This window comes from Saccopteryx leptura, chromosome 9 (genome assembly GCF_036850995.1).
Source record: "Saccopteryx leptura isolate mSacLep1 chromosome 9, mSacLep1_pri_phased_curated, whole genome shotgun sequence".
NCBI lineage: Eukaryota > Metazoa > Chordata > Mammalia > Chiroptera > Emballonuridae > Saccopteryx > Saccopteryx leptura.
Window position 1 is genome coordinate 24,128,345 of NC_089511.1, and position 23,331 is coordinate 24,151,675.

A 23,331-nucleotide genomic window follows, 5' to 3' on the forward strand; every position below is an offset into this window, starting at 1 on the left:
TATCAATACTTCATATGGTAGCTAAAGAAAAACTTAAACTTAAGTATAGAAATTTTACTTGGCAGAACTTGCTGGTTTCTACAGTGAAAGGGTATTTTTAAATTACCATGGTCTGTAAAAAAAGTTTATTATCCTCTTTTTAAGATTAAAAAATTTAAAAAACATAATGTTCCCCACAACAACAGGAAAAGTATCCAAATATTTGTCATCATATATAGATACATATATATAGCACATATAGCAAATTATAAGAAAATCATACTTACATGATTACAATCTGAAGAAATTTCATTATCAGGCTAAAAGGAAAAAAAAGAAGAGATGATGTTTTAAAAAATCTCTAATCTCAAGTTTTCAAACACCACCAAAATAAACTCAAATCAATAAATCTGAATATTCAACTACATGTTTTTTCATTAATGTAAGGCGTAAAATGGGGCTTATATAGCTTTAAGATTTCTGGGGAGAAATACACCAAGAAAGTAGATGAGATATAATCTCTTCCCAATCAATGTTACCATCTGGAAATGGAGAAAATGAAGAAGAATGTATTTGTAATAAAGCAAAGTGACATAAGGATCCTTGTACGACACTTCATAATTCTGAAAGCTAAAAAGGATCAGGCACAAAAAGGGTGTCCTTTCTTTAAAGAAAGTTAGGTATTTAAAAAGCAGGCTTATTAGAGAAGACAAAAAAGATTCATCTATTATTTAAAAATTAGTCACCTGTCACCATCAGGAGAAGCCAGGTGACGGGTACATAGGACTTCTATGTACTATGTTTGTAACTTCTATGAATCTATAATCTTTCAAGTCTATAATTAAAAACAGAATTTATATATATTGCCATGAACACATTTATTTTATAAGTCAGATACATGTACCAGAAATAAAATAAACTTTTTTAAAAATTTTACAACACTGCACATTATTTAATGTACAATTGCAAAGCAAGTTATAAAATAGTGTATTTGTTTAATATCTTTACAAAGTAAATATACAGTAGAAAAAGTCTGAAAGGATTTAATCAGTTTCAAATGGCCATGAGGTTCAGATAAACCAATTTTAAATAGCTTAAACAAACAGGTGTTTTTGATTTATGGGTGGCTTTTTTGTTTATTTATTTTTGAACTTTCAATTCCGTGACAAAAAAGTTTTGAACTTTCAATTCCATGACTAGGTTATGCTTAATACTGCACATAGCTTTGCAATACACATCTCCTTTAATTTCCTTGTTCATAACATTAAAGGAGATACAATACACATCACAACAATACATATCATAATAAAGCACCATTTCCTCTGAGTTTCTATAGCATTCCAACCTGCTCAAAGTGAATTCTGTATGTCTTCTATGAAATATTACTAATGTAGGTTGTAAAAGGTGTCATTTTCAAAATAAAAATTTTCTATTTAAGAATAAATATAAGGCAAAAAGAAAATAATAAATATTAACAAACTGAGCAGTCACACCTAGCATCACTGCAAGAAGAAAAAAGCTTCTAGGGAACTACTAATTCCACTGCAGGATTTAGTAGGCATCAATACTAATATAAAAACTCATTTTTGTACTTAATAAGAAAATATTGGCCCTGGCCAGTTGGCTCAGTGGTAGAGTATCAGCCTGGTATATAGATGTCCCAGGTTTGATTCCTGGTCACGGAACACAAGAGAAGCAGCCATCAGCTTCTCCATCTCTCTACCTCCCCATTCTATCTCTCTCTCTCTTCCCCTCCTGCAGCCATGGCTCCATTGGTTCCAGTAAGCTGACTACCTCAGACACTAAAAATAGCTTGGTTGCCAAGCAACATCCCAAAATAGGAAGAGCATCAGCTGGTAGGGGGCTTGCCAGGTGGATCCCAGTCCAGCAAATGTGGGAGTCTGTATCTCTGTCTCTTTTCCTCTTACTTAATAAAAAAAATGTTATTTAATACTGCTTTTAATAAATTGCTAATCAGCCTGACCTGTGGTGGCGCAGTGGATAAAGCGTTGACCTGGAATGCTGAGGTTGCCGGTTCAAAACCCTGGGCTTGCCTGGTCAAGGCACATATGGGAGTTGATGCTTCCTGCTCCTCCCCCTGTTCTCTCTATCTCTTTCCTCCCTCCCTCTCTCTCTCTCTCTCTCTCCAATAAAAATGAATAAATAAAATCTTTAAAAAAAAATAAATTGCTAATCATACAATTATAACATAGCACTTCTGAACTATACCCCTACTTGTCTAAATAACAATAGATATTTTTAATGTCTTTTCTGCAGTGCCTTTCTGCATTTCTGAAATCAACCTTCACACTAAGAATTAATCCAACTTAACTCTGTCTCTCTACTTCAATTCCAAGTGCTTAATTTATATTAAGCTTACTAACAAGAATGCTTTCTGTTTAGGCAGTTTTCTACTTTATCCCCCTTTAATCCCTCCCTTAAATTTTTTCAATCAGCAATTCTACTTCTTTTTCAAACAAAGCATGGAAGGCAACTAATATTGCTATCATTTCTACTCATATTTATTTCTACTAAAAAATAACTTTAAAGAGGTATTCTTGAAAGAAATTCAGATCATTGGAGAATTTTCAAAATAAGGTAGTCAAATAAGATATGTTACCTATGGAAAAATAGTGTTGTCATTTTTACAGTCCAAAAGAACCTATAGTAGCACATTTATGATTGTTTTAATGGCATGCTTCCCTACAGTGGTAGACTGAATTATTTCCATCAGTTTTTCACTCTTTAATATGATTTGATATCCAGATCCTTTGCCCTGTAACTCTGCACAGCCTCCTGCTGTGGAGTGAGCACACATAAAACCTGCTCCACTGACGTTAGCCTAGGCCACTCACTGACTTGCCTTAGCTAATGGGATTTTACCAGACATAATAGAAGCATAGACTTTGAATGTGCTTGGGTGGTTTGACTTGTACTCTCGCACTCTTGAGAAGAACATGTCCAGGATGCTGCTGGTACAAGAAGATAAATGGAGCAGACCTAATCTAACCCCTAGCCCAGAGCAGAACCATCCCAACTGACCTGCACAGCCATGAGCAAGAAAAAGAAATATTTATCATTATAAGCCCTTGAAATTTTGAAACAAAAAGGTGACTGATACATCTGTCAGGCAAATTCCAACACCTTTACATTGCAATTGGTAACAGTGATCTAATTTAGTGAATTTTATTGGTAAGTACAAAGTAGTGTACTTTTTATGAAAGAATGATGTAATTCACAAAGACACCAAAGAACTCTAAACTGGGAGACCAGCATTTGGCTTTCATCTATTTTGTTATTCTGATTTGCAGTTGACAATAAACTTCTTATTTTTTTTGTTCTAGATTTAGTTTCTCTACTGAGAATAAGAAGATGACTATAGAAATATCATAACAACAAGGTTATGATGTTAACACACTGATAATCATACAACTGAATAGCTACGATTTCTAAGTTAATTGCAAATAATTTTAATTTTTTAATTTTATTTATAAAATTAACTTTAATATGGTGACATTGATAAATAAAGAGTACATGTTTCAGGTAAACATTTTTATAGCATTTGAACTGTTGATTATGTTGTATACCCATCACCCAAAGTCAAATCATTTTCCATCAGTTTATAAATTGCAAATAATTAATTTCAAAAAAAAATTTATTTTTTTTGTATTTTTCTGAAGCTGGAAACAAGGAGAGACGGTCAGACAGACTCCCGCATGCGCCTGACCGGGATCCACCCAGCACGCCCACCAGGGGCAACGCTCTGCCCACCAGGGGGCGACGCTCTGCCGTGACCAGAGCCACTCTAGCGCCTGGGGCATAGGCCAAGGAGCCATCCCCAGTGCCCGGGCCATCTTTGCTCCAATGGAGCCTTGGCTGCAGGAGGGGAAGAGAGAGACAGAGAGGAAGGAGGGGGTGGGGGTGGAGAAGCAAATGGGTGCTTCTCCTATATGCCCTGGCCGGGAATCGAACCTGGGTCCCCCGCACGCCAGGCCAACGCTCTACCGCTGAGCCAACCAGCCAGGGCCTAATTTCAAAAATTTAAAAGGGCTTTTACAATCAAAGGAGATAATATTGGCCCAGAACAGCAATCTTCAACCTTTTACATCTTATGGCACACATAAACTAATTACTAAAATTCTGCAGCACACCCAAAAAATATACTTTTTGCTTATCTGACCAAAAAAAAAAAAAAAAAAAAAAGGTATAATTTTGATTCATTCACACCAGACAGCTATTGTGTTGGCTGTTGACATTTTTTTTCTATTTGAGGGAAAAAGAGGTCAGCGCCACTGGCTGAACAGTTCAGTATTACTGCACACTTTAAAATTTTTGCAGCACACTGGTTGAAATTCACCGGATCAGAACAGAAATCTGCAAGATATAAAATATAAAAGCAGTACACTCAAACAGAGGGAGCATGTATAACACCATCACAAATTAACTATACAGAAAGTAGAAAAAGAAAATGCTATGGGTTAGCACTCAGCCATTATTTGGTAAGACACTAAAAGATAGAAATTTTTAATTATTTATTTATTTTTAGAGAGACAGGTAGGGAGGGGGAGAGACAGAAACATCACCCTGTTTCTGTATGTGCCCTGGCCAGGGATCAAACCGGCAACCTCTGGATATCTGGATGATGCTCTCACCAACCAAGCTATCCAGCCAGGGCAAAGACAGAAATCTTAAGAAACAGAAACAGATGTGGGTGCTGATATAGGTGTTCTCAAATGGGTATTCCTGTGATACCTCAATCAAATCATTTAATCATTAGACATAGTATATCTATTTCCACAAAATTGTAAATGGAGATAGACTTGATTATCCTTACTCATACTAGATGAATAATATGAGAAATAAAATCCGTAACTGCTAAGGTAGAATAGGGCTAAGGATGTTTTTTCCCTTTTGTTAATAATCAATGAAATGCTACTCTGAAATGACTCCACTAAATGAACCAACAAGTACATACAGTACTGAATAGTTACGATGTACACAAAACTGTGCTAAGCATTGTTGTTGGATACAGAAGATAAGACATTGTCTCTAACCTTGGGTACTTTATAATTCAGTTTTAGAAATGAAATGGTGTAAGCTACAGTGCTCACAAAAATTAGGGGATATTTATAGCTTCATATTCATTTTGAAATACTCCCTCATTTTTGTAAGCAGTATATTAAACAGGAGTCAGGGCTTGAGCTGGGTCCAAAGGATTAGACAAAAGAATGATTTCCAAAGACAATGCAAGTTAGATGAGCCCCCAGTGCTCAGGAAGAAAAGAATAGAACCTCCCTTAAAAAAACTCATCCTAGCCCTGGCCGGTTGGCTCAGCGGTAGAGCGTCGGCCTAGCGTGCGGAGGACCCGGGTTCGATTCCCGGCCAGGGCACACAGGAGAAGCGCCTATTTGCTTCTCCACCCCTCCGCCACGCCTTCCTCTCTGTCTCTCTCTTCCCCTCCCGCAGCCAAGGCTCCATTGGAGCAAAGATGGCCCGGGCGCTGGGGATGGCTCTGTGGCCTCTGCCCCAGGCGCTAGAGTGGCTCTGGTCGCAACATGGCGACGCCCAGGATGGGCAGAGCATCGCCCCCTGGTGGGCAGAGCGTCACCCCTGGTGGGCGTGCCGGGTGGATCCCGGTCGGGCGCATGCGGGAGTCTGTCTGACTGTCTCTCCCTGTTTCCAGCTTCAGAAAAAAAACAAAAAAAAAAACTCATCCTAGCCTGACCTGTGGTGGCGCAGTGGATAAAGCGTCGACCTGGAAATGCTGAGGTCGCCGGTTCGAAACCCTGGGCTTGCCTGGTCAAGGCACATATGGGAGTTGATGCTTCCAGCTCCTCCCCCTCTTCTCTTTCTCTGTCTCTCCTCTTTCTCTCTCTGTCTCTCCCTCTCCTCTCTAAAAAAATGAAAAGAAAAAAAAAACCTCATCCTAATTTACATTTTAATTTTTTATAATGTCTATGTTGGAATAATTAACATATTATGAATAACTACATAACTACTAAGGGTAAGCTTAATATTTTCAAATAATAAGAACATAATCAAGATCAAGGATTAAGAGCTGAAATTTTTCTTATCATATTACAAGTTCTACCCCCACCCCTTCAAATCAGAGACAAAGTGGTGGCTCTTGGCCTGTGTAAGCATCAAATCAGAAGCTCAGCTTTGCCCCATTTTAGCTGTTCTCTATCACTTTAGAGATAGAAACTTGGACTTCAAAAAGAAGAATCTCTTATATCAAGTATTTCCTTATTGGAAATAAAATAATTGTCATCTTAACAATAAAAAACTAAGAGCAGAAAATTTTATATAAAGCTTCATAACTAGTTTTCTGTTAATTTAATGACCAAATATTGTAGAAAAGATGGCTTAAGTTGCTATTAGTATCAATAAAGAAATTATGAGAGACGAAAATGAGAACATGACATATCCCCCAACCCAACACAGCAGTGACTAAAATGAAGAAACTTTGTTAATGCTGAATAAATGATCCAACAATACTGCAAAGGAGATAAGCACTGAGTACAGGGCCACACCCGCCTAGCTCCAATCAAGAATGTGACGGCCTGACCAGGTGGTGGCGCAGTAGATACAGCATTGGACTGGGATGAGGAGAGCCCAGGTTTGAAACCCTGAGGTCTCTGGCTTGAGCGTGGGCTCATCTGGTTTGAGCAAGGCTCACCAGCTTGAGCCCAAGGTCGCTGGCTCGAGCAAGGGGTCACTCGGTCTGCTATAGCCCCCAGTCAAGGCACACATAAGAAAGCAATCAATGAACAACTAAGGTGTCGCAATGAGGAATTGATGCTTCTCATCTCTCTCCCTTCCTGTCTGTCTGTCCCTCTCTCTATCTCTGTCTGTTACCAAAAAAAAAAAAAAAAAAAAAAGAATGTGACAGATGTTAGCAGGAAATAGTGAAAGTTGTCGCTTATTTGAACCGGTGCTACATTTATTTTTACAACATGATGGCTGTAAGATAAATGGTAATATGTTCAATTTTATAGATGAAGATATTAAAATACAGAGAAACTGAGTAATGCGATGACAGGTACATTCCTAGGAGACAACAAAACCAGAGTTAGCTAATGAGAGTAAGTGGCAACTTACACTTACTGTGATGTTTTCCACTTGGTACCTCCTCCAAAAGGCTCGGTAAGTCAGGATGAGCACAGTAATTGTGTGTGGGGGGGTGGAAACTTTCGGAGGTACAAGAAAAAGAAAGGTAGACAGGACGAATAAACAGAACTAGTGCTCTAGAGCAGCAATTTTCAACTGGTGTGCCGGCAAAAAATTTTAAAACACGTAATATTTGACTGTTTAGTCAGGGGCACTGACCTCTTTTCCCTTAGTCAAATAAAAAAATGACAACAGGCAACAAAACCCATCCTATGTGAATGAATCAAAATTATACCTATATTTCTGTCAGATAGGAAAAAAATATATTCTTTGGTGTACTGCACAATTTTAGTAATCAGTTTATGTGTGCCATGAGAGGAGAAAGGTTGAAAATCACTACTTGTGATTTGACAGACGTATGATGAATTTATATGTAAGCAGCCTACATCAACTAGGGATCTTGGATTAGCCCTTGAATAACCACAGCAAATAATAAAAAAAAACTTTTCTTAGTTCTCTGGCTTTTCTAAATCAATGATTTAAATATTTTGGGGCCCCTGGCTAGGTAGCTCAGGTAGTTAAAGAGTGTCGTCTCAACATGCTGAAGTTGTGGGTTCGATCCCCTGTCAGGGCACATAAAAGAATCAACCAATGAATGCATAAATAAGTGGAACAATGAATCAATGCTTCTCTCTTCGTTTCTTTATAAAATCAATAAAAATTTTAAAAAATGTTGTGTCTTACTGTACTTTAATCTCCTAGATGGGTAAACCAAAGCTGAAACAGTTGATTTTAAACTTAAAACTCCTAGTCCTTTCTTTAAGTTTTGTAAATTCATAACTGGTTTTAAGGACAGAAACAGAATGGTGGAAGAACAATAGATGAATAGAAGCGGTCAGCTAGAGGAGTGCTTGTGGATGGGTCACATAACTTCTCCTGACCCCTGAGGACAGGCTTGGAACTAGAACAGGGATTTCTTTCACCTAGGATCTGTGAACAGACTAGGAGTGAGAATATCTTAAATCTAAACAAACTTTTGTATGCGAGTATATTTTTCTGACAAGAGAATCCATAGCTGTCATGATAATCTCAGTAAGATCCATAAGAAAAGATTAAAAAACAGTGATCTAAAATGATTGATTCTTTTTATTTAATTTTATTTTTTAAATTTAAGTGAGAGGAGGGGAGATAGAGAGACAAACACCCACATGTGCCCCAACTGGGATCCACCAGGCAACACTTGTCTGGGGCTGATGTTTTGCACTTCAACTGATCTGTGGCCAGTTGAGGGGTTTTATTTGTGGTGTGTTTTTTTTTTAAGATTTATTGATTTTAGAGAGAGGAGAGAGAGAAAGGCAGGGGAAGAGCAGGAAACATCAGCTCATAGTTGCCTCTTGACAGGTCAAGTCCACAGCCTTGAACCAGCAAACTCAGCATTCCAGGACAAATGCTCTCTATCTACTGCGCCATCACAGGTCAGGTTGGTTGAGATTCCTTTTTAAAAATAATTAATTATTTTTATTGATTTTAGTGAGAGAGAGAGAGAGAGACAGGAATATCAAGCTGTTCCTATATGTGCTCTGATCTGGGATCAAACTGGCAACCTCTGCACTTCGGCATGATGTTCTAACCAACTGAGCTGTAAGGCCAGAGCTGGTTGAGATTCTTTTCAGCTTTGAGTCTTAAAATCTGAGATGTGGAATATAAAAACAGAAATATTTCTTGAATTCCACATCTTTTAATGTTGGTAATTTACATATTATAATTTTGGTTTCCTTCTTCATCTTAATCATTTTCTGCTGTCAAAGTCACAGCAAACAGGTTTCAGGATAAATTACTGAAAAGCTTGAGTCTGAATGTTGAACCACCACATTCATTGAAGGGGATGGTTTGTACAGAAAGTATAAATAAGAGTCTGGAACTATGCTTTTCCCAAGGTAAACAAACTGAATTAATGAGTCTGGCAGGAGATATTAAAGGATTCACAAAACTAACTTGGAAGTTGTCCCAGTTACTGAAACAAAAATTCTTGGGAGTTGGATTATGTCTAAAATATAGAACATTTTAGACACTTCAACTGAAGTTGAACTACCCACCAGATCATACCTAGTACTAACTTAAGTTCTGTTTATTAAACACAACAGGTTCTGTTTATTAAGCACAGGGGAGAAAACAAACAGAAAACATCAATAGTATCATCAGTACTTTCATGGCCTTGCAAAAATCTGAAGGCTGGGCAACAAATCAATGTCTTCTGATTAGAGACATTCTGCTGCAGTATTAAGTAAATTCTTCTGGGAGTTTATTCATGAAGAACCTGGTAAACTATATAAACAAACCATTTATTAACTTGGCCCAAACTACCTGCCCACCAAAAAAGCAAAGTCAATATAATATAGTTAACAATGTTAGATAAACACAGTCTTTTAGTCTTGATAAACTTTCCCTGAACAATTATAAAGTGAATCTGAACTCTTAGTCATAATTAAGTTCCTTTTAGTGCCTTATTCTGGACTCAGAATTAATTTTTATTTGTACCCAGAAATAGCTTCTAAGTATTTTTACCAAAAGGACAGTGATCAACATGAGCTTTGTGCCCTTCAACAATGTTCTGATTCACTGAAGAGCTTTTCTTTTTTTTCTTTTTCCTAAGTGAGAGGCGGGGGAGATAGAGAGACAGAGCCCTGCACATGTCCTGACCTGGATCCACCTGGCAACCCCTGTCTGGGGCCAATGCTCTACCATCTGGGGCCATGCTCGAAACTGAGCTGTTTTTAGCACCAGACACGAAGGCTCTACTGAGCCATCCTCAGCACCAGGGCTGATGAGCTTGAGTCAATCGAGCAACGGCTGTGGGAGAAGAAAAGAGAGAGAAAGAGAAGGGAAAGAGATAGAGAAGCAGCTGGGCACTTCTCCTGGATGCCCTGACCGGGAACTGAACCTGGAACATCCACATGCCGGGCCAATGCTCTACCACTGAGCCAATGGGCCAGGACCAGAGCTGTTCTTTTGTATATTCTTTAGCATTCATCCATCTTTTCAAGAAAGATATACAGGTTTAGTAGGAGAATACCAAAAGGTATGAGACAGAGATTCCAGATGCTACCTCTCAAGTAAACTGTGATAAAGGAAATAAAACACAAGTCTGTACCTAAGCATCATACAAAGCTTAATGTGAAGTTTGTGGGCATATGGGAGGGCCTGATATTTTCAAGAATGAAAAAAGTAACACCATCCCTTAGGAGCCAGATGACAGAAAGGAAATCAGAAAGTCTAATGGAGGAGAGTACATTTGAGTTGAACCTTAAAAGGAGGTTGTGATTTGATGCTGTAATGCTGTGTATGTTGAGGAAGACAAGATGAGGGCTGTGAGTTGGAAAGGCACATTCTGGGCAGAGGGCAGGACTTGAGTGAGATAGTGAAGAACCTATAGTTACCACTCTTAGGTTTTTTTATTTGGCATCGCCTAATATGTGATGGGATAACTACAAAGTTCCCCCCCCCCCAAAGCTAGAAACGGGGAGAGACAGTCAGACAGACTCCCGCATGCGCCCAACCGGGATCCATCCGGCACGCCCACCAGGGGGCGACGCTCTGCCCACCAGGGGGCGATGTTCTGCCCCTCCGGGGCATCGCTCTGCCGCAACCAAAGCCACTCTAGCGCCTGGGGCAGAGGCCAAGGAGCCATCCCCAGCGCCCGGGCCATCTTTGCTCCAATGGAGCCTCGGCTGCGGGAGGGGAAGAGAGAGACAGAGAGGAAGGAGATGGGGAGGGGTGGAGAAGCAGATGGGCGCTTCTCCTGTGTGCCTTGGCCGGGAATCAAACCCGGGACTTCTGCACGCCAGGTCGACGCTCTACCACTGAGCCAACCGGCCAGGGCCAAACTACAAAGTTTTAATAAAATCTGAACACTGGCCCAATGGTTCCTAATCCAAATTAATGTTATACTAAACACAGTGTAGAGAACAAGGATTTAATTTACTGTTATTTACCTATGGACTTCCCCAATGGGTGATGGGATAGCAGCAGGGAAATACTGTACAGTTATGTCTTCCTCTTTTTAACCTGTAAACATTTTAACTTTAAAGAAGGCATAAGAACAGCTATTTAAGAAACTAGAAAGCCCGGCAGTCATACGAAATGACCGCTGTTCTAGATATTATAAATTGTAATTAAAATGATTTGTGCAAAGGTGTCTGCTAATTCAAACTGAATTACCCAGGGCAGGCGGCGAGGACACCCCTTTGCTTAGTGCCCCACGGGGTTTCCCCCTTCTACTTGCTTAATTGCTTAAAGTAGAGTGCAATGAAGGAAACCACTGGCGGTACATTTCTTAAGAGCCACCGCTAGCTCAATAAATAAAGGTGGTTTAAATATGTTTTAATCCTTTTTGCGTTTCGGTCAGCATTACTCCGTCGTTTTTTTTGCATTTCTCTCCTGCCTTTGTTCAAGGGACTCATTTTGTCGAGACAGGCTTTTTTGTCTTGCATCTGAGGCAAGCCTTGTTTCTCTATGCTCATCAGTCTCATTTTGCCGAGAAAGATGCATTTGCTCTGCGACTGAAGCAAACCTTGTCTTTCACTGCTCAGTGGTTTCTTTTTGTCGAGAAAGCCATTTTTGTGCAGCTTTAGCTCCTTTTCTCTCCTCTTCAGTGCTGTATTTTCTAGGAGGCATTCTTAAAAGAAATTACGTTAAGACGTAGTTTTTATGTAAAACAGATGATTGCCAATGCAAACAAATGTTCACCTTCGACCTGACATGCTCAATTTGCGTTCAGCCTTAAATTGTTTCAAAAGCAGATGATTGCCAATGCAAACAAATGTTCACCTTCCCCTTGACCCGCTCAATTTGCATTCAGCCGTGGCAACTTCACCCCATTGGCTAGTACAGTTACACAAGCAACCAATAAGCTATCGGCAACAGACAGACACTTAAGCCGCATATAATAAAGATTATACTGTCCCCTAATTTTTGTGAGCAGTATAGAAACACTCAAGTACTGATCATTCATAGAGACTCTAAAAGCTGAAGAAGCTTAAAAAGTTTACATTAAATGGACAAAAATAATACAGAAGACTTAAATACATAAAGATTTCAAAAAATCCATGTCTAGAAAGCAGGTCAGATGGACTCAAAGACCTCAGTGAATGTAGCAGAATCAATGGGAAGCAATGTAAAGCCTTCTGCTGGGGCATAAAGGTAGAAACCAGTCCACATAGTCAAGATAACGTTCCTTTCCTCCTGATCTAAATGTTTGCCTCTGGTCTGGGTTCAGAGAAAGGGCCTGATCATTTGAACTGGTTGTCAGTCAAGGTCCCCTTCATTTTCGCTTTCTTGGTTTCCAGTTCAGCCAGCTCTTGCAGACTCCTTCTGCTCAAGTCCTTGAGCTCCAGCTGTTATTCAATCACTTTGGTATTCTGTGCATAAATGTCAGCAACTTCCCTACCCTGAGTCTCCTCTTCTTCACAAATAGTAGACACACTGACAAAGCTGAACCTGTCCATGTCTTTGGTATCTTTAGTCATCAGAGGCTCTTGTTTCTGAGTATATATATTTGTTTTCCCCAAACCCCGGCCAGCCCTCACTACTGCTACATTCACAATGAAGGTCACGAGAGCATTTTTCTACTGGGACTGGTAGAAGAGCAGCAGCCCACACAGTATACTTTCTCCTCTTCTGTCATTCAATGACTTTAGGGCTCCAAAGATAGCTCCTCATCTTCTGTGTTACAAAACTTGTGGGTGTATTTGGCACCATCAACTACACAGGACAGATGCCGGGGCCTGATGGGCAATTTCTCTTATAGACCAGGACCATCTGGCTGCAAAACAGTAGATATGCAGAGGCTTCTTGTCATTGTCATATTCCTCTCAGTCCCAGGTGCTGGAGGAGACTACTGACCAGGACGCTACTCTAGGCATAGCTCAAAGGAGCAGCCAAGAATAACGTACAGTTACTTATATATTGAATAGTTTTAAAAGGGGTAAAGATGATAGGCAAGACCCTAAAAATTAGGGTCCATTTATCCCTGATTCTTAGGGCTATGTTGAGGTCAAAACTTACCTGTCTTATATTCTTTTTTTTTATTAATTTTAATGGGGTGACATTGATAAATCAGGGTACATATGTTCAGAGAAAACAGCTCTAGGTTATTTTGATATTTGCTTATGCTGTATTCCCACCACCCAAAGACCAATTGTCTTCCATCACCTTCTAACTGGTTTTCTTTGAGCCCCTCCCCTCCCCCAACCCGCTCCTTTTCCAACGCCTGCCCCGTAACCCCCACACTCTTGTCCATGTCTCTGAGTCTCATTTTTATGTCCCACCTATGTATGGAATCATATAGTTGTTTTTTTCTGATTTATTTCATTCAGTATAATGTTATCAAGGTTCATCCATGTTGTTGTAAATGATCCGATGTCATCATTTCTTATGGCTGAGTAGTATTCCATAGTATATATGTACCAAGGCTTTTTAATCCACTCGTCCGCTGATGGACACTTGGGCTGTTTCCAGGTCTTCGCTATTGTGAACAATGCTGCCATAAACATGGGGGTGCATTTCTTCTTTTCAAACAGTGCTATGGTGTTCTTGGGGTATATTCCTAACAGTGTGGATAGCTGGGTCAAAAGGCATTTCGATTTTTAATTTTTTGAGGAATCTCCATACTATTTTCCACAGTGGCTGCACCAGTTTGCATTCCCACCAGCAGTGCAGGAGGGTTCTCTTTTCTCCACATCCTCGCCAGCACTTATTCTGTGTGGTTTTGTTGATGAGCGCCACTCTGACTGGTGTGAGGTGATATCTCATTGTGGTTTTAATTTGCATTTCTCTAATGATTAGTGATGTTGAGCATTTTTTCATATGCCTATCGGCCATCTGTATGTCCTCTTTGGAGAAGTGTCTATTCATGTCTTTTGCCCATTTTTGGATTGGATTGTTTGTCTTCCTGGTATTAAGTTTTACAAGTTCTTTATAAATTTTGGTTATTAATCCCTTATCAGACGTATTGTCAAATATATTCTCCCATTGTGTAGTTTGTCTTTTTATTCTGTTCTTATTGTCTTTAGCTGTGCAAAGCTTTTTAGTTTGATATAGTCCCATTTGTTTACCTTGTCTCTTATTTCACTTGCCTGTGGAGATAAATCAGCAAATATATTGCTGCGAGAAATGTCAGAGAGCTTACTGCCTATGTTTTCTTCTAAGATGCTTATGGTTTCACAGCTTACATTTAAGTCTTTTATCCATTTTGAGTTTATTTTTGTGAATGGTGTAAGTTGGTAGTCTAGTTTCATTTTTTTGCAGGTAGCTGTCCAATTTTCCCAACACCATTTGTTGAAGAGGCTGTCTTTACTCCAATGTATGCTCTTACCTCCTCTGTCAAATATCAGTTGTCCATAAAGGGGTGGGTTTATTTCTGGGTTCTCAGTTCTGTTCCATTGATCTATATGCCTGTTCTTATGCCAGTAGCAGGCTGTTTTGAGTACAATGGCCTTATAATATAACTTGATATCAGGAAGTGTGATACCTCCCACTTTATTCTTCCTTTTCAAGATAGCTGAGGCTATTCATGTTCTCTTTTGGTTCCATATAAATTTTTGTAATATGTGTTCTGTATCTTTGAAGTAAATCATTGATATTTTAATTGGTATTGCATTGAATTATAAATTGCTTTGGGTAATATAGACTCTTTTTTTTTTTTCATTTTTCTGAAGCTGGGAACAGGGAGAAACAGTCAGACAGAACACCCGCATGCGCCCGACCGGGATCCACCCGGCACGCCCACCATGGGGCTACGCTCTGCCCATCCTGGGCGTCGCCATGTTGTGACCAGAGCCACTCTAGCGCCTGAGGCAGAGGCCACAGAGCCATCCCCAGCGCTCGGGCCATCTTTGCTCCAATGGAGCCTTGGCTGTGGGAGGGGAAGAGAGAGACAGAGAGGAAAGCGCGGCAGAGGGGTGGAGAAGCAAATGGGCGCTTCTCCTGTGTGCCCTGGCCGGGAATCGAACCCGGGTCCTCCGCACGCTAGGCCGAAGCTCTACCGCTGAGCCAACCGGCCAGGGCCAATATAGACATTTTAATGATATTCTTCCTAACCATGAGCACGGTATATGCTTTCACTTGTTTGTATCTTCCCTGATTTCTTTTATCAATGTTTTATCATTTTCTGAGTACAAGTCTTTAATCTCCCTGGTTAAATTTATTCCTAGGTACTTTATTTTTTTGGTTGCAATGGTAAAGGGGATTGATTCCTTAATTTCTCTTTCTGACAGTTCATTGTTAGTGTATAAAAATGCCTCTGATTTCTGAGTATTAACTTTATATCCTGCCACCTTGCTGAATTCATTTATCAGGTCTAGTAGTTTTTTGACTGCAACTTTAGGGTTTTCAATACACAATATCATATCATCTGCAAATGATAGTTTTACTTCTTCTTTTCCAATTTGGATGCCTTTTATTTCTTTTTCTTGTCTGATTGCTGTGGCTAGGACTTCCAGAACTATGTTGAATAAGAGTGGTGAAAGGGGGCACCCCTGCCTTGTTCCTGATCTTAAGGGGATTGCTTTTAATTTTTGCCCATTGACTATGATGTTGGCAGTGGGTTTGTCATAGATGGCCTATATCATGTTGAGGTATGTTCCCTGTATTCCCACTTTGCTCAGAGTTTTGATCATGAATGGGTGCTAGATTTTATCAAATGCTTTTTCTGCATCTATTGAAATTATCATGTGGTTTCTCTCCTTCCTTTTGTTTATATGATGAATCACAATGATTGATTTGCGAATATTGTACCAGCTTTGCCTCCCAAGAATAAATCCCACTTGATCCTGGTGTATGATTTTTTTCATATATTGCTGGATCCGGTTGCTAATATTTTGTTGAGGATTTTAGCATCTAAATTCATCAGGGATATTGGCCTATAATTTTCTTTCTTTGTGTTGTCTTTGCCTGGTTTTGGAATCAGAATTATGCTCGCCTCATAAAAGAAGCTTGGAAGTCTCCCTTCCTCTTGAATTTTTTGAAATAGCTTGAGAAGGATAGGAGTTAGTTCCTCTTTGATTATTTGGTAGAATTCACTTGTGGAGCCATCAGGCCCAGGACTTTTCTTTTTTGGGAGTTTTTTGATAACTGTTTCAATCTCATTTGTTGTAATTGGTCTGTTTAGGTTTTCTGATTCTTCCAGATTAATTTTTGGAAGATTATATGTTTCAAGGAATTTGTCCATTTCATCTAGGTTGTCTAGTTTTTTGGTGTACAGTTCTTCATAGTATTTTCTTAAAATATTTTGTATTTCTGTTGTGTCAGTTGTTATTTCTCTACTCTCGTTTCTAATTTTATTTATTTGAGTCCTCTCTCTTTTTTTCTTGGTGAGTCTGGTTAAAGGTTCATCGATCTTGTTTACCTTTTCAAAGAACCAGCTCCTGGTTTCATTGATCCTCTGTATTGTTTCTTTAGCCTCTATGTAATTTATTCTGCTCTGATCTTTATTATTTCCTTCCTTCTCCTAGCTCTAGGCTTTACTTGCTGTTCTTTTAGATGTAGGGTCAAGTTGTTTATTTGACCTTTTTCTAGCTTCTTGAGGTATGCCTGTAATGCTATATGAACTTCCCTCTCAAGACTGCTTTTTCAATGTCCCATAAATTTTGAGTTGATATATGCTCATTATCGTTCGTTTCTAGGAATTTTTTAACTTCTTCTTTGATCTCATTGTTTACCCATTCTTTATTTAATAACTTGCTATTTAGTTTCCAAGTGCTTGAGTATTTTTCAGTTTTTCTGTTGTGGTTGATTTCTAGTTTCATGCCATTGAAAGTGCTTGATATGATTTCAATCTTCTTAAATTTGTGGAGACCGCTTTTGTGCTCTAATATGTGGTCTATTCTAGAGAATGTACCATGAGCACTTGAAAAGAATGTATATTCTGCTGCTTTAGGGTGAAAGGTTCTGAAGATATCTATTAAATCGAGTTGATCTAGTATGTCCTTTAAGTCTGCTGTTTCTTTGTTAATTTTCTTTCTTGAGGATCTATCTAGTGATGTTAGTGGGGTATTGAAATCCCTACTATTATAGTATTGCTGTTGATCTCACCCTTTAAATCCATCAAAGTCTGCTTTATATATTTAGGTGCTCCTATATTTATAACGGTTATATCTTCCTGTTGGATTGCTCCCTTTATCACTATGTAGTGACCTTCTTTATCTCTTACTATAGTCTTTGTTTTAAAGTCCACTTTGTCTGATATAAGTATTGCTACCCCAGCTTTTTTTCATTTCCATTTGCGTGAAATATTTTTTCCATCCTTTTATCTTCAGTCTATGTGCATCTTTTGTTTTAAGGTGTGTCTCTTGTAGACAGCATATGTATGGGTCCTGTTTCCTTATCCATGCAGCTTCCCTATGTCTTTTGATCGGATCATTTAATCTATTTACATTTAAGGTTATTACTGATATGTAATTGTTTGTTGCCATTTTATTCTTTAAAATTGTATTCCTCTTTTGCCATATTCTTTTTCTCCTTTGATCTGTTTACAACAGGCCCCTTAGCATTTCTTGCAGCCTTGGTTTGGTTGTAGTGAATTCCTTGAGGTATTTTTTTGGTCTGGAAAGCTTTTTATTTCTCCTTCAATTTTAAATGATAGCTTTGCTGGATAAAGTAGTCTTGGTTGTAGGCTATTGTTCTGCATTACTTTGAATATTTCTTGCCATTCCCTTCTGGCCTCAAGTGTTACTGTTAAGAAGTCGGAAGTCATCCTTATGGGGGCTCCATTGTAGGTGATAGTCTTTTTCTTTTTTTCTCTAGCAGCTTTTAATATTTTCTTTTTATTACTTAGCTTTGGTATTTTATTTTATTGGGGTTTTTTTTTTTTAATTTATTCGTTTTCAGAGAGGAGAGAGAGAGAGAGAGAGAGGAGAGAGAAAGACAGAGAGAGAGAAGGGGGGAGGAGCTGAAAGCATCAACTCCCATATGTGCCTTGACCAGGCAAGCCCAGGGTTTCGAACCAGCGACCTCAGCATTTCCAGGTCGACGCTTTCTCCACTGCGCCACCACAGGTCAGGCAGCTTTGGTATTTTAATTATGATGTGTTTTGGTGTTGATTTCTTTGGGTTTCTCTTTAATGGAGTTCTCTGTGCTTCCTGAACATGTGAGATGTTTTCCTGCCTTAACGGAGGGCAGTTTTCAGCTATGATATGCTTGAACAAAGTCTTATCCCTTGTTCTTTCTCTTCTTCTTCAGGAACCCCTGATGCGGATGTTATTTCTCTTCATGTTGTCACTGAGCTCTCTTAAGAGTTTCCTCAGACTTTTTGAGTCTCTTTTATTTTTTTTGCTCTGCTTCCATGCCTTTATTTATCGTGTCCTCTAACTTGCTGATTTGATTCTCAGCTTCATCCATCCTGCTTTTAATTCCTTCCACTGTGTTCTTCATTTCTGATATTGTGTTTGTCATTTCTGACTGATTCTTTTTTATTATTTCAATGTCCTTTTTTATATTTGCTATCTCTATTTAGGTGTTCGTAATGACCATCTATTGTTGTTCTAATATCTTTGAGCATCCTAACAATCTTTATTTTAAACTCTGCATCTGGTTATTTGGTTATATCTGATTCATTCAGGTCCTTTTCTGGGGATTTCTCTTGATTCATTTGTGTTGCATTTCTCTGCCTTCTCATCTTCTCTGTGTAAAAGAAGGTCTTGGCCACTGGAGTCCACTGGGTGTGGCCTCTGTTCCCTAGGTATGGTCTGTCTGCAGGCCCACCACCCCCTCTGCTGTTGCTGCCTAGGGTGTTTGGGTATGGGCATTGCCAGTGCCTGCCCACTGGGGCTATTGCTGTGGTTTCCACCTCTCCTTCACGGGGTGGCTGTGATCACGTGCTCGGGTGTACAAGCCTTGGTGGCCTTGGCATTCGCCCCGCCCCCATGGGTGGCATTATGCTCAGCCCTGAGGGCAGTGACAAGCACCTTTGCTCAGCTGCAGGTCTCCGCCTGTTTCCAGGCTTTCGCCTCGCTCTTGCAGGAAGAGCCCGCTCGTGGAACGGCTGCAAGCCTTGGCTCCACAGGCAAGGCGGGACTGCGTGCCCATGCTCAGTAGCAGGACTCTGCCTGTTCTTGGTTTTTGGCTCCACCCCTGTGGGAGGAGCTGGCTCCCAAGTCAGGCCACAAGCCTCAGTTCCGCAGGCAGGGCAGTGCTGCACTCCTGTGCCCTTGCTCAAGGGTTGGTCTCCACCCCTTCCGGGGTTCCTGCCCTTCCCCTGCAGGCTGGATTACAGGTGGCCCAAAGCTGGGCTTGACCACTTTTGCACGCCCCCTTCTCCACAGCTGGGCAAGACTGAGCTCACACTTGGGCCCAGTGGTGGCCACCTGGCTTCCGCCCTGCCGAAAGAACCGCGCTTCTGTGTCCCGCCGCCGCCCACCCTCCGGCGAGCCCACAGCCGTGTGGGTGGGGGCGCTGCAGCTCAGACCCTAACACTCACTACTGTATTCCTGAAAGCTCCCTCCTTCTAAGCGACTCTGCTCTGAGTACCTAGGGAGAGCTTGTTTGGCTGGTGTCCTGTTTCCCTTTGCTGGTATTGCTGTTTCTGGGGGAAATATTCACTTCAGATTTGGGGAGTGACTTGTCCAGGGGTTAGGGTGGCTGTCTCCCAAAATGTTTCTCCCTGTGCCTCCTAGATTACACTCTCCTCCTGTTACTCCGGTCCTCTCCTCTCTACCTGACCCCCAGAGCTCTGGGTGAGTGGTTGTGAGAGAGGTGTTCTGCGCAGTCCCTTTAAGAAGAATCTTGGGTCTGAGAAATCAGTCTCTTTCTCACAAACAGTATCTTGACTTGTTTTCAGCTAAATACTGTCCATACGCCTCTTCTAGGCTCTGGGGCTGCAGGCTAGGTCTTTGTTCCTGGGACTCAGGACCCTCCCCTCTGTGCTAAACTCACTTCCCGCCACGCGAGTCTCTCCCGGCTGCCGTTCGCTCCAGGGAGCTGGGCAGCCCTCTCCAGTTTCCGCTTTTCCTACCAGTCTTGGTGTGGCTTCTTCAGTGTTCCTTGGCTGAAAAGTCCTCTTAGTTTAGTCCAAAGTTAGTTTTTCCAGATGATAGTTCTTAAAATTAGTTTGTAATCCACTTTGGTTCTGGGAGGTGGGAGTTGGTATGTCCGCCTACTCCATCGCCATCTTCATCAATGCTGTCTTATATTCTTAAAATGAAATTACCCTCGCCTTGGCCAGTTTGCTCAGTAGATAGAGCATCAGCCCAGCATGTATATGTCCTGAGTTTGATCTCTAGTCAGGGCACACATGAGAAGCAACCATCTGCTTCTCTTCCTCTCACTCTCCCCTTCTCTCTCTTTTTCCCTCTTGCTGCTAGTGGCTCAACTGGTTGTAGCATCAATCCCGAGTGTTGAGGATAGTTTGGTTGATTCCAGCACTGGCCCAAGATGAGGGATCCCGGATGGCGTGCATGTGGGAGTGCTTTCTCTATCTCCCCTCCTCTTACTATTAAAAAAAAAAAAAAAAAAAAGCCAGGCCCTGGCCGGTTGGCTCAGTGGTAGAGCGTCGGCCTGGCGTGCAGAAGTCCCGGGTTTGATTCCCGGCCAGGGCACACAGGAGAAACGCCCATCTGCTTCTCCACCCCTCCCCCTCTCCTTCCTCTCTGTCTCTCTCTTCCCCTCCCGCAGCCGAGGCTCCATTGGAGCAAAGATAGCCCGGGCGCTGGGGATGGCTCCTTGGCCTCTGCCCCAGGTGCTAGAGTGGCTCTGGTCGCAACAGAGCAACACCCCGGAGGGGCAGAGCATCGCCCCCTGGTGGGCAGAGCGTCGCCCATGGTGGGCGTGCCAGGTGGATCTGGGTCGGGCGCATGCGGGAGTCTGTCTGACTGTCTCTCCCCATTTCCAGCTTCGGAAAAATACAAAAAAAATAATAATAAGCCAAAGATATAGTACAGTAGTCCACCCTAATCCATGGGAGTATGTTGCAAGACCCCCCAGTGGCTGCCTGAAACCATGGTACCAAACCCTACATACACTACTTTGTTTCTGTACATACATACATCCATACCTACGATAGAGTTTTATAAATTAAGCACAGTAAGAGATTACTAACAATAACTTAAACAATAATAACAATATACTATAATAAAAGTTACGTGAATATGGTTTCTCAAAATGTCTTATTATACTAGACTCATCTTTTCACTTAAAAGCAGCACATTACAGCTTCTCTTTGGCACACCGAAATTGCTACCATCACTACTCTCGCACTTTGGGGCCATTATTAAGTAAAACAAGGGTGACTTGAACACAAGCACAGCAATACCATGAAGTTTGATCAGATAATCAAGATAACTAACAGACAAGTAGCAAACACAGAGTGGATATGCTGAACAAAGGGATGATTTACACCTGGGTGGACAACATGGAGCGGCACTGAGATTTCATCACACTAGTCAGAACAGCATGCAATCTAAAACTTATAAATTGTTTATTTCTGGGATTTTCTTTTAGTATTTTCAGCAGCACAGTTGTCCGGAAGTAACTGAAACCTTGGAAAGCAAAACCATGGATAATGGGGGACTACTGTAATCTAGTTATTAAATTAAAAATATCATTATGGCAAAAGGGCACACATTAGACTATGGTTTTACACACCTTACAATTTATAAAGAATGTAAATTACAAAAAAACATGTACTTTATTATAAGAAACACTGTTAACTCTTTTCCCATATTCCTCTCTATTTTAATAGACATAGCTATAAACTGTAGGAAACAGATCATCATCAAAAGGATTTTAGAGATTATTTCTTTTCACACATAGAGTTCAGTCAACCTTTTCATCAATTTCCTTTTTGGGACTGCCCAAATATTCAAGAAACATAAAACTGTTTTGTAATAACAAGCATTTTAAAATCCAACCATGGCCTTGCAAGGACTCTGCCTCATTTCCCCATTGTGAATGAATGAATTTCTCTGGGAGTAACTCACCAGCATGAAAGCATACTGTCAGCAGGAGGAGTTACCTTCCACACTCATTTTTTCTTCCTAGAAGTTAACACAGAAATCTATCCAGTTTGATGATGCCGGTGGGGAGTATTTTGACCTAATTTATGGGGAAAGGAAACAAAGTCAAATATTCTATGAAATGCCTAGCCTAAATTCCCCTGTAGCCTCAAGGGAAACCATCTTGGACAAGTCTATCAACTTGGTTCCCAGCCATGGCCGGCACACAGCTCTAAAGGGATAAAACCTTTGTTCTCCATTGCCCAGTCCCCTAGTCAGTTTTGGTGCCTATGTTACAAGAGTGGCATTATTATTTAGTCTTTAAGTGGCTAACATTTATAAAATGTTTTGTAGGAAATTCACCAAAAAGGCCATACAACAGGTACTAGAATAACACTGTTTCATTTGCTGTCATTTCGTTATAATGTTGGTGAGGTGCTATAGGAACTTAACCCTTGTTTATGTAGATTATGTTCCTTATTTTCACCTCAGGAAGCAAGAAAAAAGGTTGCTTGCATTTATGTGAGATACACCCTATCTCTAATATATACTACATAAAGTCCACAAAATGCAACAAAGACAGTTTACACACCTAGGTTGTAAACAGTACTGTACACACAAAGAAGCTTACTCTTCTGAGTCTTTTGGTGAGAACTCTTCCAACGCATGGGTGGTCAGCTCTACCATCAACACAAAGGATTCAGAAGCATAAACACAAGTCAATTTATGTGCTTCAGGAAAGATTTTTTTTTTTTAATATAGAGACAGAGAGAGAGAGAGGGATAGATAGGGACAGACAGACAGGAACAGAGAGAGATGAGAAGCATCAATCATCGGTTTTTCGTTGCGACACCTTAGTTGTTCATTGATTGTTTTCTCACATGTGCCTTGACCATGGGGCTACAGCAGACCGAGTAACCCCTTGCTTGAGCCAGTGACCTTGGGTCCAAGCTGGTGAGCTTCGCTCAAACCAGATGAGCCCGCACTCAAGCTGGCGACCTCGGGGTCTCGAACCTGGGTTCTCTGCATCCCAGTCCGATGCTCTATCGACTGTGCCACCACCTGGTCAGGCAGGACAGATTTTTTTTTTTTTTTTTTCATTTTTCTGAAGCTGGAAACAGGGAGAGACAGTCAGACAGACTCCTGCATGCGCCCGACCGGGATCCACCCGGCACGCCCACCAGGGGTGATGCTCTGCCCACCAGGGGGCGATGCTCTGCCCATCCTGGGCGTCGCCATGTTGCGACCAGAGCCACTC

General features: G+C 40.7%; 1 protein-coding gene and 1 pseudogene across 2 annotated transcripts in view; both read right to left on the reverse strand.

Annotated features, from left to right (window-relative positions):
* GLG1 (golgi glycoprotein 1) overlaps positions 1–23,331 on the reverse strand; it is a 160,196-nt gene that overhangs the window by 68,462 nt on the left and 68,403 nt on the right. For both annotated transcript variants that reach the window (XM_066349412.1, XM_066349413.1), the window contains exon 2: positions 267–299. In XM_066349412.1, coding sequence (XP_066205509.1) covers positions 267–299 — 33 coding nt within the window. The remainder of the gene's footprint in view (positions 1–266; positions 300–23,331) is intronic.
* Positions 12,378–13,010, reverse strand: LOC136381342 (STING ER exit protein pseudogene; annotated as a pseudogene).